The sequence below is a fragment of the Salvelinus fontinalis genome, unplaced genomic scaffold (genome assembly GCF_029448725.1).
Source record: "Salvelinus fontinalis isolate EN_2023a unplaced genomic scaffold, ASM2944872v1 scaffold_0315, whole genome shotgun sequence".
Classification (NCBI taxonomy): domain Eukaryota; kingdom Metazoa; phylum Chordata; class Actinopteri; order Salmoniformes; family Salmonidae; genus Salvelinus; species Salvelinus fontinalis.
The window spans coordinates 56,273-75,982 of NW_026600524.1; the positions used below are offsets into that span (position 1 = coordinate 56,273).

The 19,710-nt window shown below is 40.6% G+C and overlaps 1 protein-coding gene across 1 annotated transcript; it reads left to right on the forward strand.

Moving 5' to 3' along the window:
• Positions 1-16,160: 16,160 nt before the first annotated feature.
• Positions 16,161-19,519, forward strand: LOC129845474 (C-type lectin domain family 10 member A-like). Its single transcript, XM_055913418.1, has 6 exons — positions 16,161-16,339; positions 16,484-16,608; positions 17,485-17,823; positions 17,934-18,076; positions 18,177-18,277; positions 19,363-19,519. Exons 1-6 carry the CDS (start codon positions 16,161-16,163, stop codon positions 19,517-19,519), a joined length of 1,044 nt encoding a protein of 347 aa, XP_055769393.1.
• The last annotated feature ends 191 nt before the right edge of the window (positions 19,520-19,710 follow it).

A 19,710-nucleotide genomic window follows, 5' to 3' on the forward strand; every position in this document is an offset into this window, starting at 1 on the left:
CAAGGCGTGTTCACTAGGAACCAAACAGAGCCGAACAGTACGGAACAGAACCAAACAGAGCCAAACAGTACGAAACAGAACCAAACGGGGACGGACCCAGATAAATTTGTCCAATAGAAAATCTTGTTTTCGTTTGAAAATCTTTTTCCGTTTGGAGTAAACTATTTCCGTTGCAAAACGTTTTGGACTAATGATTACGGATTCTACGGATTCGTCGACATCCCTTGCCGTACTGAATGGGATGCTTCCGCAGAAAGCCCTGAAAGTACTGTAAGCCAAGTAGTGCTTCCAGGACAGCTTTTATCAAAGTGACTTCCAGGACAGTGAATGCATAGACCTTTAACCCTGTCAGTCCCAGAATCTGTGTAAAACCCTCATGTTTAGTGTTTCACCATTTCATTTTCAGAGGAGACACTTTTATTCAAAGCATCTTACCTGACAGTGAATGCATAGACTTTTAAGTGCATTTCATCCCTGCGGGAGTCAAACCCACAGCCCTGCAGATGCTGAGCCACACAGGACCTTACACTGTAATGTGTAACAGACCATGTAACCCACAACCCTTTCAGCCCTTCACTGTACATTGTCTCTTTCGGACGGGCCTCTATAAAACCGAGTTTGTCTCCTGCATGTGTAACTCTGCTCTGCTTTTGGTTCTGAGACTGAGACAGGGTGTTCTTTGTGAATCAGTTGACCTTTGAAAACAAACAGTCCGTCCGTCTCCAGAGACACAAACAGACACACGACTGATCATCCATCACATCAACATTATAGTTTCAACCATGTTTTAAGGATATACATACAGTTTGTTTACAACATCATTGCTGACAAATAATGGAATAAAAAACGTATATTTTGGGTTCTGATGTGTTACAATTGTTTAACTAAGTTCATGAGGCATTTATAAGTTATCATCTTTAAGAATGAATTGTTAGACTTTATATCATAAAACAGCTGTGAGAAACAGTCCTATTGTGGCTGATTATGTCACACCCCCACCCTCTTATACGTGTGTGTGTGTGTGTGTGTGTGTGTGTGTGTGTGTGTGTGTGTGTGTGTGTGTGTGTGTGTGTGTGTGTGTGTGTGTGTGTGTGTGTGTGTGTGTGTGTGTGTGTGTGTGTGTGTGTTCTCCCATCAGTGTGTATCTCCTCAGGACCTGAGGGTTCAGGGAGAACACTCTACAGGATGGTTGCTGTGAGCTTTGGGATTCTGTGTGTTCTACAAGTCACTCTCAACATCTCCCTGAGACTAGTCTGTGAGTGTATTCTTGTCTAATCATTACACTATATCAGACTTTCACAACAAGGTCTAAATTCAGATGTTATCTGTGTACAGTAGCTAAGTTCCTCCTCTGTTACAGACCAGTTACAACAACCTGACTGACTGAAGAGAGAGACCATCTTCAGGCAATGGTTTGTTGCAAAGTTTCTCAATGTGTTCACCTTTGCTCTTCAACAGAGCAGATACTTAATACTTTGATTCCAATTCCTACTTCCTCTCCACCGAGAAAAAAACCTGGGCTTCCACCATTTTTAAAGTAGTCAAAGTTTTTAACTGGGTGGGTTTTCCTATGGGTTGTAGCCTCAATGGTGCTACCCATATTGTCAAATATAAAGATGAGTCCTCTATCTATCTCTATGGGTCAAGGTACAGTAATAGAAGGAAGAAACTGAGCTTGTAGAAAACAGCCAGTAGGGGGAGACAAACACTTATAAAATTAGGTATTATTTACATTTACATTACATTTAAGTCATTTAGCAGACGCTCTTATCCAGAGCGACTTACAAGTTGCTGCATTCACCTTATGATGTCCAGTGGAACAACCACTTTACAATAGTGCATCTAACTCTACGGGGGGGGGGGGGGTTAGAAGGATTACTTTATCCTATCCTAGGTATTCCTTAAAGAGGTGGGGTTTCAGGTGTCTCCGGAAGGTGGTGATTGATTCCGCTGACCTGGCGTCGTGGGGGAGTTTGATCCACCATTGGGGTCCCAGAGCAGCGAACAGTTTTGACTGGGCTGAGCGGGAGCTGTACTTCCTCAGAGGTAGGGAGGCGAGCAGGCCAGAGGTGGATGAACGCAGTGCCCTTGTTTGGGTGTAGGGCCTGATCAGAGCCTGAAGGTACGGAGGTGCCGTTCCCCTCACAGCTCCGTAGGCAAGCACCATGGTCTTGTAGCGGATGCGAGCTTCAACTGGAAGCCAGTGGAGAGAGCGGAGGAGCGGGGTGACGTGAGAGAACTTGGGAAGGTTGAACACCAGACGGGCTATTATACCCAACATGAGGGACTTTTCTGACCAGCATCACATTGACATACAGATTATAGACAAAACCTTAAACTGACCCTTACCTTAACCCTAACCTTCACCTAATTTTAACCAATTCAGAAATTGAACAGATTATATATGTTTTATGATTAAATAAAATAATGTTATTGATGTTTAAAATTAAGCCTTTTTCTTTATAGAAGTCCTGTTGTACTTGTGGTGACCTTATATCCATGGATGAAAAGTGGCCTGTGTTTTCAGGACAGATACAGTACATAAGACCTACATAGAATGTGAATAATGACATGAAGGGTACATCTCAAATGGCACCATATTCCCTGTATAGTGCACTACTTTTGACCAGGGTCCATCACTATGTAGGAAATAGGGTTCCATTTGGGACAGAGTCAGATTAGGGAAGTTATTGTTGGAACACCTATTGTATTGTAATTTCAGTTGATTTCAGCATGCGTTGCTGTGCCAACTCATATTTAGCCATACCACTGACTTCCTTTAATAACAGCTTCCTGTCTGTCTGTCTGTCTGTCTGTCTGTCTGTATGTCTGTCAGTGGTTGGTGGTTATTATCAGACCTGGGTCACGTATTCATTAGGAGACACCATAGTAAAATGTTTGTCAAATGAAAACATGTTATTCTTATTGGACAGGCACAGTTAGTCACTCCCTGTTTCAGTTTGTTTTCTTCTGTTTGATGCCTAATGAATAAAACCCAAATAATTTAGCTGTTCTTGGTTGAACTTGCCTGGCTTAATGGAACCAATAGAATTGTCCCGAAAGCTCAAAGTATTTGACAGATTTCAAAGAGTATTTAAACCAGGGTCTGGTTGTTCGTAATTTTTTAAATCATCCAGAGACATTATTAACATGTATACATCCAATATGTTAATCAGTGTTATAGAGTAGTAAGAGACCATATAAGATGGTGTGTGTGTGTCTGGTGTATGTTTTTAATTTTTTATTTTTTTATTTAACCTTTATTTAACCAGGTAGGCAAATTGAGAACACGTTCTCATTTACAATTGCGACCTGGCCAAGATAAAGCAAAGCAGTTCGACACATACAACAACACATAGTTACACATGGAGTAAAACAAACATATAGTCAATAATACAGTGAAAAAAATAAGTCTATATACAATGTGAGCAAGTGAGGTGAGATAAGGGAGGTGAAGGCAAACAAATATATGTATAAATAAATAAAAAATATAAAAAGGCCATGGATTTATTTGTATTTATTATGGATCCCCATTAGTTCCTGCCTAGGCATCGGCTACTCTTCCTGAGGTCCCGCAAAATTAAGAAGCAAACCATTTTAACAACATTACAATACATTCACAACAGATTTCACAACACATTAAGTGTGTGCCCTCAGGCCCCTAATCTACGACAACATATCTACAACACAAAATCCATGTGTACGTGTGAGTATAGTGCCTATGTTACCTAGTGTGTGTATACATGTGTATGTTTCTCTTTTGTTGCTTCACAGTATGTGGGTGGAGCTTCCCCCAATAGACCAGGAAGTTACTCAGGAATCAGATAACAAGGTGAAAGAAGAAGAAGAAAGTGTCCCAACTATAACCAGCCAGGACATGTTACTGTATAACCAGCCAGGACTGTTACTGTATAACCAGCCATGACATGTTTCTGTTCCACAAATCCATGTAAATGTTGTTGCTGCTGCTATTTTCCTCTTTTGATATTTGATACTTCCTGTGCTCTGTGGATAACCCCCAACACCTACAACATGGTCAAAAGCAGTCAGCTTCGGAATCAGACACAGGGCAGAGATACTCTCCTGAACCACTGAAATTGTCTTGTGTACTCTAAGGCAGGGTTTCCCAAACTCGGTCCTGTTACTTGAATCAGCTGTGTAGTGCTACGGCAAAAGTGAAAACGTGCACCCAGGGGGGCCCCAGGACCGAGGTTGGGAAACCCTTCTTTAATGCACCGTAGCTTTAGTTATAAAACATTGTTGTAGATGTCTGAGTCCATCTATACCAAGCCAGATATGACCAACAAGGTGTGACAGAGGTGAGATGGAAGAGAGGATTGTGGATATCTACATCAGTGCAGACACCCTGAGGGACAATCAGATCAGCACCATGACACATGTGCAGAAAGGCCAGCTACGGCTACAGTGCTAGCTGTGACACTAGAGATTCTGGGTTTGAGTCCAGGCTCTGTCTCAGCCGGCCGCGACCGGGAGACCCACGGGGCTGCGCACAATTGGCCCAGAGTCATCCGGGTGAGGGGAGGGTATGGCCGGCAGGGATATCCTTGTGCCGTTGCGCTCTAGCGACACCTGTGGTGGGCCGGGCGCAGTGCACGCTGACACAGTCGCCAGGTGTACGGTGTTTCCTCCGACACATTGGTGTGTCTGGCTTCCGGGTTAAGTAGGCATTGTGTCAAGAAGCAGTTCGGCTTGGTTGGGTTGTAATTTTGGAGGAAGCACGTCTCTCAACCTTTGCCTCTCCCGACTCCGTAGGGAGTTGCAGCGATGAGACATGACTAACTACCAATTTGATACCAGGAAATTGGGGAGAAAAGGGGGTAAAAATGTATATATAAAAAATAAAAAAAGGCCAGCTACAACACCCTTACTGAATAGAGATACCAGCTAGTTCTGATGCGATACATTTTAGTGAGCAACTTCTTCTTTATTGTTGTTGAAGATAACGTCTCTAATAACTCAGAGACCAGATACAACAACCTGACTGAAGAGAGAGACCAGTTACAACAACCTGACTAAAGAGAGACCACCTACAGACCAGCTACAGCAACCTGACTAAAGAGAGACCACCTACAGACCAGCTACAACAACCTGACTAAAGAGAGAGACCAGTTACAACAACCTGACTAAAGAGAGACCAGCTACAGACCAGTTACAACAACCTGACTAAAGAGAGAGACCAGTTACAACAACCTGACTAAAGAGAGACCAGCTACAGACCAGTTACAACAACTTTACTAAAGAGAGAGACCAGCTAGTTCAGTTATGATCTGTATTAGTGAACAACTTCTTCTTTATTGTTATTGATGGTAACAATGTCTCAAATAACTCCACTGCAGAGAGAGACCAGCTAGAGATCAGATACAACAATCTGACTAAAGAAAGACCAGCTACAGACCAGTTACAACACCCTGACTAAAGAAAGACGAGTTACAGACCAGTTATAACAACCTGACTAGAGAGAGACCAGCTACAGACCAGTTTCAACAACCTGACTACAGAGAGAGACCAGCTACAGGCCGGTTACAACAATCTGACTAGAGAGAGACCAGCTACAGACCAGTTACAACAATCTGACTAGAGAGAGACCAGCAACAGAGGGAGAGAGATGGTACTACAACTTCACCAAGTCCAAAACCTGGACAGCAGACAGTACTGTATCAAGAGAGGGAAAGACCTGGGGCCTCATTTATCAACACTACATTAGACCTGAATTTAGAATGTTAGTCTGAATAGAACAAGTTAGATTTATCAATAGGAGATACCTTTTTATGGCTGCAGGGGCAGTATTGAGTAGTGTGGATGAAAGGTGCCCATTTCAAACGGCCTGCTCCTCAGTCATAGTTCCTAATATTTGCATATTATTATTAGTATTGGATAGAAAACACTCCAAAGTTTCTAAAACTGTTTGAATTATGTCTGTGAGATTAACTTCTTGCCACTAGGGGGGTGCCATTTCGACATAGTCCAAATTCGTCTCCAAATTAAACTGCCTCGTACTCAATTCTTGCTCGTACAATATGCATATTATTATTACTATTGGATAGAAAACACTCTCTAGTTTCTAAAACCGTTTGAATTATGTCTGTGGGTGAAACAGAACTCGACTTAGAGCAATTTTCCTATGTGTATGTCAGAATTCAGAATTGTACTGGCTGTTCTGAGACCTGTGTATTAATTTGCCTGTCCTCTATTGGTTGAGATGCACTGCATACGCCTTCCCCTGGGTGTCAGCGAATAGGGAGACTTGAAATGGACTCTCTGCGTAGTTCCCAAAGGTTATAAATTGATTGGAATCACGATGGCCATTCTTTTGGATCTTCCCTCGGGCGCAAAGAGGAGCTTTGCGTATCGTTGTGGAAGCTCTGGTTTTAGCTCCTTAGATAATTCCGGTCATGTTTTTATTCGATATAAGCTTTAAAGACATCATAATCTTGTTATTTTGAACCGAATTATTTCAGTTTATATCAGTTTATTGCGATTTTCTGGCATTTCTTTGTGACGCACTTTCAAGAGTTGGACACTTTTCCTGTACATGCCGAACGTTAGTGGCCATTTCGACAGGACAAGAGGACATCTTTCGACCAAAAGACGATTAGACCGGAGAAAGGACACATTGCCCAAGATTCTGATGGAAGCTCAGCTAATAGTAAGAACTATTTATGCTGATAAATCGTTGTTCTGTTGAAAAATGTTAAACGCATAAGCTGCCATTTTTTGGGGGGTAGATTCGCTTTGGCGCAACTTGTATTGCGCAGTAAGGTTAATTTTAAAAATGTAATTCAGCGATTGCATTAAGAACTAATTTGTCTTTCAAATGCTGTCCACACTGTATTTTTTAGTCAAGTTTATGATTATTTAATGATTAGACTAAGTCACTCTCCAAGATGGCGCCCGACATTTTCTGCCCAGTTTAGCTACTTTTCTCATTGTATAACCACGATTTTTGTGGCTAAATATGCACATTTTCGAACAAACTCTATATGCATTGTGTAATATGATGTTACAGGACTGTCATCTGAAGAATTCTGAGAAGGTTAGTGAAAAAATTAATATATTTTGGTGGCGATAACGTTATCGCCCCTTTTGCATTGATTGAATGCTGGGGAGATGTTAGCTCATGTGGTATGCTAATATAACGATATATTGTGTTTTCGCTGTAAAACACTTAGAAAATCTGAAATATTCTCTGGATTCACAAGATCTGTGTTTTTCAATTGCTGTACGCTGTGTATTTTTCAGAAATGTTTTAAGATGAGTAATTAGGTAATACACGTTGCTCTCTGTAGTTATTCTAGTCACTTTGGTGAGAGTTGTGATGGTGGCTGCAATGTAGAACTGTGATTTATACCTGAAAAATGCACATTTTTCTAAAAAAACATATGCTATACCATAAATATGTTATCAGACTGTCATCTTATGAAGTTGTTTCTTGGTTAGTGGCTATATATATCTTTATTTAGTCGAATTAGTGAGAGCTACTGATGGAGTAAAAAAATGGTGGAGTAAAAAAAGTGGTGTCTTTTGCTAACGTGGTTAGCTAATAGATTTACATATTGTGTCTTCCCTGTAAAACATTTTAAAAATCAGAAATGATGGCTGGATTCACAAGATGTTGGGCTTTCATTTGCTGTATGCTGTGTATTTTTCAGAAATGTTTTAGGATGAGTATTTTGGTAATTGACGACGGTCTCTGTAATTATTCCGGCTGCTTCCAACGTTATTTCTGATTGCAGCTGCAATGTAGGACTGTGATTTATACCTGAAATATGCACATTTTTCTAAAAAAACATATGCTATACCATAAATATGTTATCAGACTGTCATCTTATGAAGTTGTTTCTTGGTTAGTGGCTATATATATCTTTATTTAGTCGAATTAGTGATAGCTACTGATGGAGTAAAAAAATGGTGGACAAAAAAAAGTTGTGTCTTTTGCTATGGTGGTTAGCTAATAGAAATACATATTTTGTCTTCCCTGTAAAACATTTAAAAAATCGGAAATGATGGCTGGATTCACAAGATCTGTATCTTTCATTTGGTGTCTTGGACTTGTGATTTCATGAACATTTGATTATATGATATCCCTGTCGCTTTAGGCTAGGCTAAAGCGACAGGGGGGATCCCTGATGGGGGGGGTCCCGGATCCGGGTTTGTGACTCGTGAAAGGTTAACAGAACTCATATTGGCAGGCAAAATCCTGAGTTGAAATCAAAACAGGAAGTCAGAAATCTGAGCTTGTCTGTATTCACCAGAGTCCTTTAAGAAATCCAATTGAGTTATGACTGAGGTTGCACTGCCTAGGGGTTCCACTAGATGTCAGCAATCAATAGAAATTCCAATGAGACTTCTATGATGTTGTGGGATAGAATGAGAGCAGAATCATTCAGGTGTCCATCAAGCAGCCATGCGCTTATCATGCCACTTCCTCATGCAAGCCACTGACGTTCCATTGCTCACGCAGACAAGAGCGAATACTCCGGTTGGAACTTTATTGAAGCTATATGTGAAAAAAATCCTAATGATTGATTCAGTACTTAGTTTGAAATGTTTCTTCGACCGGTAATATCACATTTTGAAGTTTTTGTCCGATATGAAGCTGACCAGAATTAGCGTTTGGACATGTTTACCAAACGCGCTAACAATTGGACATAAATAATGGATTTTTTCGAACCTAACAAACATTTATTGGGGACCTGGGATTCCTGCTGTGCTTTCTGATCGAGACCAACAAAGGTAATGAAATATTTATCATGTATTTTATTGTTTATAGTGACGCTATCTTTGCAGCTGTGATATGCTACTTTGAGCGCCGTCTCAGATTATAGCGTTCAATTATTTTTCCTTAAAGTTTTTTTTAAATCTGACATAGCGGTTGCATTAAGGAGAGGTATATCTATAATTCAATGTGTATAACTTATATTATCATCTCTATTTATGATGAGTATTCATGTTGAAACGATGGGCTATGCAAAGTCACTTGATGTTATTGCATTTAGGGAATCTTGAAGCCTCAATGTAAACTCAGATTTTTTGATATAAATATGAATTTATTCAAACAAAACATGCATGTATTGTGTAACATGAAGTCCTATGAGTGTCATCTGATGAAAATAATCGAAGGTTAGTGATTAATTTTATCTCTATTCTGGTTTTTGTGAAGCTATATTTAGCTGGGTGGGACCTAACATAATCGTTTGTAGTGCTTTCGCTGAAAAGCCTATTTGAAATTGGACACTTTGGTGGGATTAACAACAAGATTACCTTTAAAATGGTATAAGACACATGTATGTTTGAGGAATTTTAATTATGAGATTTCTGTTTTTTTAATTTGGCGCCCTGCACTTGGACTGGCTGTTGTCATATTGGTCCCGATATCGGGACTGCAGCCATAACCTTTGATCAATACCAAATTGTTCTCAGCCTCAGCGCTCTTGCACAACCCTGGCTAGTTGGATGTCCGAAATGCCTCTAATTAACCTCACTAGGTTAGGGGGCACTATTTTCACCTCCGGATGAAAAGCGTGCCCAAAGTAAACTGCCTGCTACTCAGGCCCAGAAGCTAGCATATGCATATAATTTGTAGATAGAAAACATTCTAAAGTTTCCAAAACTGTTAAAATATAGTCTGTGGGTATAGCAGAACTGATATGGCAGGCGAAAACCTGAGAAAAATTCATCCAGGAAGTTGGATTTTTTTGTGTTTGTAGTTTTCTATTGAATTCCATTACAGTATCCATTGACTTGGGACTCAAATTGCACTTCCTATGGCTTCCACTAGATGGCAACAGTCTTTAAAAATTGTTTCAGGCTTGTATTCTGAAAAATTTGGGAGTAAGACCACTTTGAATGAGTGGACACTGCAGTGTCCCAAAGGTTTTTCATGCGCGCGACCGAGAGCACACCTTTCTTGTTTTCCGTTTATATTGAAGAAGCTATTGTCCGGTTGAAATGTTATTATTGTTGATTATTATGACTAAAAACAACCTGAGGATTGATTATAAACATTGTTTAACATGTTTCTGATACTTTTCGGATTTTTCGTCTGTCTGTTGTGACTGACTGCCTTTGATCCTGTGGATTACTGAACAAAACGGAGGTTTTTGGATATAAGGAGGGACTTTATCAAACAAAACGAACATTTATTGAGTAAATGGGAGTCTTGTGAGTGCAACCATATGAGATCATCAAAGGTAAGTGATTAATTTTATCACTATTTCTGACTTGTGTAACTCCTCTACTTGGCTGGTAACTGTTTGTAATGATTTGTCTGCTGGGCGCTGTTCTCAGATAATCGCATGGTATGCTTTCGCCGTAAAGCCTTTTTGAAATCTGACAAAGCGGCTGGATTAACAAGAAGTTAATCTTTAAGCCGATATATAACACTTGTATACTTGTATGTTTTATCAATTTGTATTATGAGTATATCTGTTTTTTAATTTGGCGCTCTGCAATTTCACTGGATGTTGGTCAGGTGAGATGCTACGTCCCACGTACCCTAGAGAGGTTAAACCTGTTGGTACTGGTATTAACCATGATATAATGACTGTTTTTAACCCTGTAGGTACTGGTATTAACCATGATATCTGACTGTTGTTAACCCTGTAGGTACTGATATTAACCATGATATCTAACTGTTGTTAACCCTTTAGGTACTGGTATTAACCATGATATCTAACTGTTGTTAACCCTTTAGGTACTGGTATGCCAAACAGCCTGATAATGCAGGTATTACTGGGGAAGACTGTGTTGAGATACACAAAGACCAGAGTCCTCTAAAGGCATGGAATGACTTGTCATGTTGCAGCAAACTCAACTGGATTTGTGAGAAAGTGTTTTAAAATCACCATGACAACATGATGTAACACATACAGTAGCCTACAGTGCACACAACTTCCTCCTCTGCCTCTGTCTCTCTCTATCTTTGTCTCAAACTCATGCACACAAATGTTGTATTTGTTTGTATTAGTATATTAATAAAAGTTCTACTTGTTTCCTGACATTGTAGCTTCCTGTTTACCAGTTGCAACATGAAGATAGTACATCAGACTCTGCTATATGGGTCTCAAAAGAGGGAAGTAAAGTTGTTATTTTAAGTGGTTCAACCAGCTGCACTCAAAACCTCCTCGACCAATCAGGTTCATTAAGAGAGAACAGAGCTGCGTCCGTTTCTGTCGCCATCTCCTCCTCACTGTTTAAGACTACCCACCCTCAATATCCACTTGGAGCAGTTTGTCGTGTCAAATATATTGTCTGGACATTATAATGACCCATGTCTGTTGTCCTGGACCTCCTGAACATGTTGAATTATAGTTGGGAGTAAACAGCGGGTCCAAATCAGCAGAAAGGTGAAAGGAAGGGGGAGTTCTGGAAACCCCCTGAATTATCTTGGGGCTGTTACATATGATATGTTATATATGTTAACAGCTAGCCTTTGTTCTCCACTTCCCCTCTATGATCTATGTCTTCCTTGTATGATATTGTCCTGTCCATCATTACAACTAGCAAGTCCAATTCCCTGGGTAGGAGGAGCGTGTTGAGATATACTCTGGACAAGATGACCATATAGAGACATGAAATGATTTATATTGTGCTGCAGAAAATGGTTTAACAATAACCACTGTAACAATCTCTCACACGCACACATGCACACAAGTACGCACAGATGTATGCAAACTTGTTATATTTTTTATATTAGCGTAGCCACAACTTCCCGTGTCATTTTGTTAATACTTCCCTAGAGTTAACTACAGCACCGTAAAGCCATTCTGAAATCTGACACAGTGGTTGGATTAACTGTCCCGACTTCCACCGAAGGTGGCTCCCCTGCCTGTTCGGGCGGCTCTCGGCGGTCGTAGTCGCCTGTCTACTAGCCGCCACCCATTCCCTTTTCCTTTTCTGTTTGTTTTGTCTTATTGGTTGCACCTGTCTCTTATTTTGTTTTTGATTCATGTCTATTTAAGCCTGTTTTTGTGCGGGCTTGTTTTCTGTTAGTCAGGTTGTGCGTGTAGTGATCCTGTCCGTTTGTGCCCTGTGTTTGGGTTGGACAACTTTGGATAAATTTTGCCTGTTGTTTTTGGGCGTTAGCTTTGGCGTCAGCTTTGGAAACCGAAATAAATGACGGTTTCCCCAGTATCCTCTGCTCTCTGCGTTTGACTCCGCACCCGCCACTCCAGACGTTGTGACATTAACAAGAAGGGTATCTTTAAACCGATGTATAACACTTCTATGTTTTATGAATTTTTATAATGAGTATTTCTGTTTTTGAATTTGGCGCTCTGCAATTTCACTGGATGTTGGCCAGGTGGGATGGTAGCGTCCCACACTCCCTAGAGAGGTTAACCATATATGGTCAAATAAACCCTTAAAGCTTACGGGAATATACAACGCCATACCATGAAATAGCCTACAAAGGCTCAACCAAAAAAAGCTCCAGACTGTAATACAGGTGCTGGTGTCAGATATTGAGTACAACCAACAGGTTTTATTGGTCTCACTCAGTTGTGGTTTGACCAGTATAAAAAAAAAACACAGCCACAAAGAGAGGACCAGGTCAGGACATTAGAAACACAACATCAGGTCAGGACATTAGAAATACAATATAAGGTCAGTACATTAGACACAACATGAGGTCAGGACATTAGACACAACATGAGGTCAGGACATTAGACACAACATGAGGTCAGGACATTAGACACAACATGAGGTCAGTACAGTAGACACAACATGAGGTCAGTACAGTAGACACAACATGAGGTCAGTACAGTAGACACAACATGAGGTCAGTACAGTAGACACAATATGAGGTCAGGACATTAGACACAACATGAGGTCAGGACATTAGACACAACATGAGGTCAGTACAGTGGACACAACATGAGGTCAGTACAGTAGACACAACATGAGGTCTGTACAGTAGACACAACATGAGGTCAGGACATTAGACACAACATGAGGTCAGTACATTAGACACAACATGAGGTCAGTACATTAGACACAACATGAGGTCAGTACAGTAGACACAACATGAGGTCAGGACATTAGACACAACATGAGGTCAGGACATTAGACACAACATGAGGTCAGGACATTAGACACAACATGAGGTCAGTACATTAGACACAACATGAGGTCAGGACATTAGACATAACATGAGGTCAGTACAGTAGACATAACATGAGGTCAGTACATTAGACACAACATGAGGTCAGGACATTAGACACAACATGAGGTCAATACATTAGACACAACATGAGGTCAGTACATTAGACACAACTTGAGGTCAGTACATTAGACACAACATGAGGTCAGGACATTAGACACAACATGAGGTCAGGACATTAGACACAACATGAGGTCAGTACATTAGACACAACATGAGGTCAGTACAGTAGACACAACATGAGGCCTGTGCAGTAGACACAACATGAGGCCTGTGCAGTAGACACAACAAGAGGTCAGTACATTAGACACAGCATGAGGTCAGTACATTAGACACAACATGAGGTCAGGACATTAGACACAACATGAGGTCAGTACATTAGACACAACATGAGATCAGTACATTAGACACAACATGAGGTCAGTACATTAGACACAACATGAGGTCAGTACATTAGACACATGAGGTCAGTACATTAGACACAAGAGGTCAGTACATTAGACACAACATGAGATCAGTACATTAGACACAACATGAGGTCAGTACAGTAGACACATGAGGTCAGTATAGTAGACACAACATGAGATCAGTACATTAGACACATGAGGTCAGTATAGTAGACACAACATGAGATCAGTACATTAGACACAACATGAGGTCAGTACATTAGACACAAGATGAGGTCAGTACATTAGACACAACATGAGGTCAGTACAGTAGACACATGAGGTCAGTACATTAGACACAACATGAGGTCAGGACATTAGACACAACATGAGGTCAGTACATTAGACACAAGATGAGGTCAGTACATTAGACACAACATGAGGTCAGTACAGTAGACACATGAGGTCAGTACATTAGACACAATATGAGGTCAGTACATTAGACACAACATGAGGTCAGTACAGTAGACACATGAGGTCAGTACATTAGACACAATATGAGGTCAGTACATTAGACACAACATGAGGTCAGTACAGTAGACACATGAGGTCAGTACATTAGACACAACATGAGGTCAGTACATTAGACACAACATGAGGTCAGTACAGTAGACACATGAGGTCAGTACATTAGACACAATATGAGGTCAGTACATTAGACACAACATGAGGTCAGTACATTAGACACAACATGAGGTCAGTACATTAGACACAATATGAGGTCAGTGCAGTAGACACAACATGAGGTCAGGACATTAGACACAACATGAGGTCAGGACATTAGACACAACATGAGGTCAGTACATTAGACACAACATGAGGTCAGTACAGTAGACACAACATGAGGTCAGTACATTAGACACAACATGAGGTCAGGACAGTAGACACAACATGAGATCAGGACATTAGACACAACATGAGGTCAGTACATTAGACACAACATGAGATCAGTACATTAGACACAACATGAGATCAGTACAGTAGACACAACATGAGATCAGGACATTAGACACAACATGAGGTCAGTACATTAGACACAACATGAGGTCAGTACAGTAGACACAACATGAGGTCAGTACATTAGACACAACATGAGGTCTGTACAGTAGACACAACATGAGGTCAGTACATTAGACACATGAGGTCAGTACATTAGACACAAGAGGTCAGTACATTAGACACAACATGAGATCAGTACATTAGACACAAGATGAGGTCAGTACATTAGACACAACATGAGGTCAGTACAGTAGACACATGAGGTCAGTATAGTAGACACAACATGAGATCAGTACATTAGACACATGAGGTCAGTATAGTAGACACAACATGAGATCAGTACATTAGACACAACATGAGGTCAGTACATTAGACACAAGATGAGGTCAGTACATTAGACACAACATGAGGTCAGTACAGTAGACACAACATGAGGTCAGTACATTAGACACAACATGAGGTCAGGACATTAGACACAACATGAGGTCAGTACATTAGACACAACATGAGGTCAGGACATTAGACACAACATGAGGTCAGTACAGTAGACACATGAGGTCAGTACATTAGACACAATATGAGGTCAGTACATTAGACACAACATGAGGTCAGTACAGTAGACACATGCGGTCAGTACATTAGACACAATATGAGGTCAGTACATTAGACACAACATGAGGTCAGGACATTAAACACATGAGGTCAGTACATTAGACACAACATGAGGTCAGTACATTAGACACAACATGAGGTCAGTACAGTAGACACATGAGGTCAGTACATTAGACACAACATGAGGTCAGGACATTAGACACAACATGAGGTCAGGACATTAGACACAACATGAGGTCAGGACATTAGAAACAACATGAGGTCAGTACATTAGACACAACATGAGGTCAGGACATTAGACACAACATGAGGTCAGGACATTAGACACAACATGAGGTCAGTACATTAGACACAACATGAGGTCAGTACAGTAGACACAACATGAGGTCAGTACATTAGACACAACATGAGGTCAGGACATTAGACACAACATGAGGTCAGGACATTAGACACAACATGAGGTCAGTACATTAGACACAACATGAGGTCAGGACATTAGACACAACATGAGGTCAGGACATTAGGCACAACATGAGGTCAGGACATTAGACACAACATGAGGTCAGGACATTAGGCACAACATGAGGTCAGGACATTAGACACAACATGAGGTCAGGACAGTAGACACAACATGAGGCCTGTGCAGTAGACGGAAATTGAGGTTATACAGTTTCTCCTGATAAGAAAGTCCTCTGTTCTCAGGAATCAGCTATAAAGATGTACTGGAGCAGAAATTGTCCCAAACTCAACCTCTATGTTACACTTTTATTATCTTCCTCTTTCTACATTTCCCTTTTATTCTGTGGATGACATCATAAACAGTGAGTTATAGACTCAGAGCAGAGACAGAAACAGACACATTCGCGGAGCAGCTACAGACACAGACTCAGAGTACAGACAGGAAACACAGAAAGTTTTTGGAGATGTCTGAGGCCATCTATGCTGTGCCAGATATGACCAAGAAGGTCAAGTTTAACAGAGATGAAATGAAGGAGAGGATTGTGGATATCTATGTCAGTGCAGACACCCTGAGAGACGGTGAGACCAGCACCAAGAGAGAAGAGACAGCAGACACTGCTCCTAATAATGGACCAGGAGACCAGCACTCAGGTAACACACACACACACACACACACACACACACGCAATTAAGTTACACACACAAAACATTAAACAGGTGAGATTACCCTGTAATACTACAGTTTTATTTGTCTCAATCCTGGATACAGTAAAACATATTACCAAAGATCTTTAATAATTTGTGATTCAGTACATGTTCAGTGGTGGAAGAGACCCTCTGGAGTTGCTGCAGTGTGTCTGGGGCTGCTGTGTGTTCTCCTACTGGCTGGGATCATAGGCCTGGCTGTCTACTGTAAGTCTACATTAAATCTATACTAAACAACAATATAAATGGAACATGCAAACATTTCTAAGATTTTACTGAGTTACAGTTCATATCAGTCAATTGAATTCAATTAATTAGGCCCTAGTCTATGGATGTCACATGACTGGCAGAGGTTCAGCCGTGGGTGGGCCTTGGAGGGCATAGGTCCACCCACTTGGCAGCCAGATTCCAACTACCGGGGAAACAGGCCCAGCCAATCAGAATGAGTTTTTCCCCACAAAAGGGCTTTATAACAGACAGAAATACTCCTCAGCACCCTCCCTCAGACGATCCAACAGGTGAAGAAGCCAGATGTGGAGGTCCTGGGCTGGCGTGGTTACATGTGGTCTGCGGTTGTTAGGCCAGTTGAACGTACTGCCAAATTCTCTAAAACAACATTGGAGTCAGCTTATGTTGGAGAAATGAACATTAATTTATCTGGCAACGGCTCTGGTGGACATTCCTGCAGTTTGTATGCCAGATGCACGTTCCCTCAAAACTTGAGACATCTGTGGCAAAACTGACAGGTGTGGCCTTTTATTGTCTCCAGCAGAAGGTGCACCTGTGTAATGATCATGCTGTTTAATCAGCTTCATGATATGCCACACCTGTCAGGTGGATGGGTTATCTTGGCAAAGGATAAATGCTGAATAACAGGGATGTAAACACATTTGAGAGAAATAAGCTTTTTGTGGGTATGAAACATTTCTGGGTCTTTTAATTCATCTCATGAAACATGTGACCAACACTTTACATGTTACATTTACATTTTTGTTCACTGTTTAAATAGTTCTTATAATTCAGATTTAGTAGTTCTGATGTGATCAATTTTAGTAAGCAACTTCTTCTTTATTGTTGTTGCAGACAGCAACATCTCAAAGAACTCATCTGCAGAGAGAGACCAGCTACAGACCAGTTACAACACCCTGACTAAAGAGAGAGACCAGCTACAGACCAGCTACAACAACCTGACTAAAGAGGGAGACCAGCTACAGACCAGTTATAACAACCTGACTAAAGAGAGTTACCGGCTACAAACCAGTTACAACAACCTGACCAAAGAGAGAGACCAGCTACAGACCAGTTATAACAACGTGACTAAAGAAAGAGACCAGCTACAGACCAGTTATAACAACGTGACTAAAGAAAGAGACCAGCTACAGACTGAGAGAGATGTTCTTAGCAGCAAGCTTTCCAATCTCAGTGAGTAAACTACTTATCATTAACATCACAGACGTGATCATGAGTCTGTGTTCTTTCATTAAGAGTACAGGGTGATAAGTTGAAGGAAATTAATGTTAATCGTCTTGTAGAACAAACCTGTCCTGAAGGCTGGCAGAAGTTTGAATCAAGTTGGTACTTCCTGTCTACTGAGTCTAAAACCTGGAAGGAGAGCAGACAGGACTGTCTGGAGAGAGGAGCAGATCTGGTGATCATAAACAGTGATAAGGAACAGGTGAGAGAGAGAGAGAGAGAGAGAGAGAGAGAGAGAGACACACACACACGGTTAGATATTATGAAACATATGAATATCTATTTATCTTTCTCAACAACAGACATTTCTCGTCAACCTCAAGAAGAGATTCTGGATTGGTCTAACCGATTCTGTTAATGAGAGGACCTGGAAATGGGTGGACGGCACTCCACTGACCACAGGGTGAGAGATGATAACTAATCTGTCAATAAGGCTCCTTTCAATCTTTTCCTATACAGGTTACTGATATTGATGATACCAGTCAAGACAACTAACTATGAAACATTTCTGTATATTATTTAGGATTATGATGTTGTAACTGTGATGTCTTATTGTTGTTAACCCTGTAGGTACTGGTATTAACCATGATATCTGACTGTTATTAACCCTGTAGGTACTGGTATTAACCATGATATCTGACTGTTTTTAACCCTGTAGGTACTGGTATTAACCATGATATCTGACTGTTTTAACCCTGTAGGTACTGGTATTAACCATGATATCTGACTGTTTTTAACCCTGTAGGTACTGGTATTAACCATGATATCTGACTGTTTTAACCCTGTAGGTACTGGTATTAACCATGATATCTGACTGTTTTTAACCCTGTAGGTACTGGTATTAACCATGATATCTGACTGTTTTTAACCCTGTAGGTACTGGTATTAACCATGATATCTGACTGTTTTAACCCTGTAGGTACTGGTATTAACCATGATATCTGACTGTTTTTAACCCTGTAGGTACTGGTATTAACCATGATATCTGACTGTTTTAACCCTGTAGGTACTGGTATTAACCATGATATCTGACTGTTGTTAACCCTGTAGGTACTGGTATTAACCATGATATCTGACTGTTTCTAACCCTGTAGGTACTGGTATTAACCATGATATCTGACTGTTTTAACCCTGTAGGTACTGGTATTAACCATGATATCTGACTGTTGTAAACCCTGTAGGTACTGGTATTAACCATGATATCTGACTGTTGTAAACCCTGTAGGTACTGGTATTAACCATGATATCTGACTGTTGTTAACCCTGTAGGTACTGGTATTAACCATGATATCTGACTGTTTTAACCCTGTAGGTACTGGTATTAACCATGATATCTGACTGTTTTTAACCCTGTAGGTACTGGTATTAACCATGATATCTGACTGTTTTTAACCCTGTAGGTACTGGTATTAACCATGATATCTGACTGTTTTTAACCCTGTAGGTACTGGTATTAACCATGATATCTGACTGTTTTTAACCCTGTAGGTACTGGTATTACCCACAGCCTGATAATGGTGGTGGCATACCAGAAAATGGTGAGGAGGACTGTGTTGAGATACGTAATGATCAGCGTCCTCTGGAGGCATGGAATGACTTGTCGTGTGACAGCATACTCAACTGGATTTGTGAGAAAGTGGTTTAACATCACCATGACAACATACTGACAACATCTCTCTCTCTCTCAAATTCAAGCTGCTTTATTGGCATGAAAAACATTGTGTCAATATTGCCAAAGCAACAATGTATACAATATACATTGTAATACAATTATAAACAATGACAAATAATAATATAGAATGGCAGTAAATAATAATACAAAATTAAATATGAAAA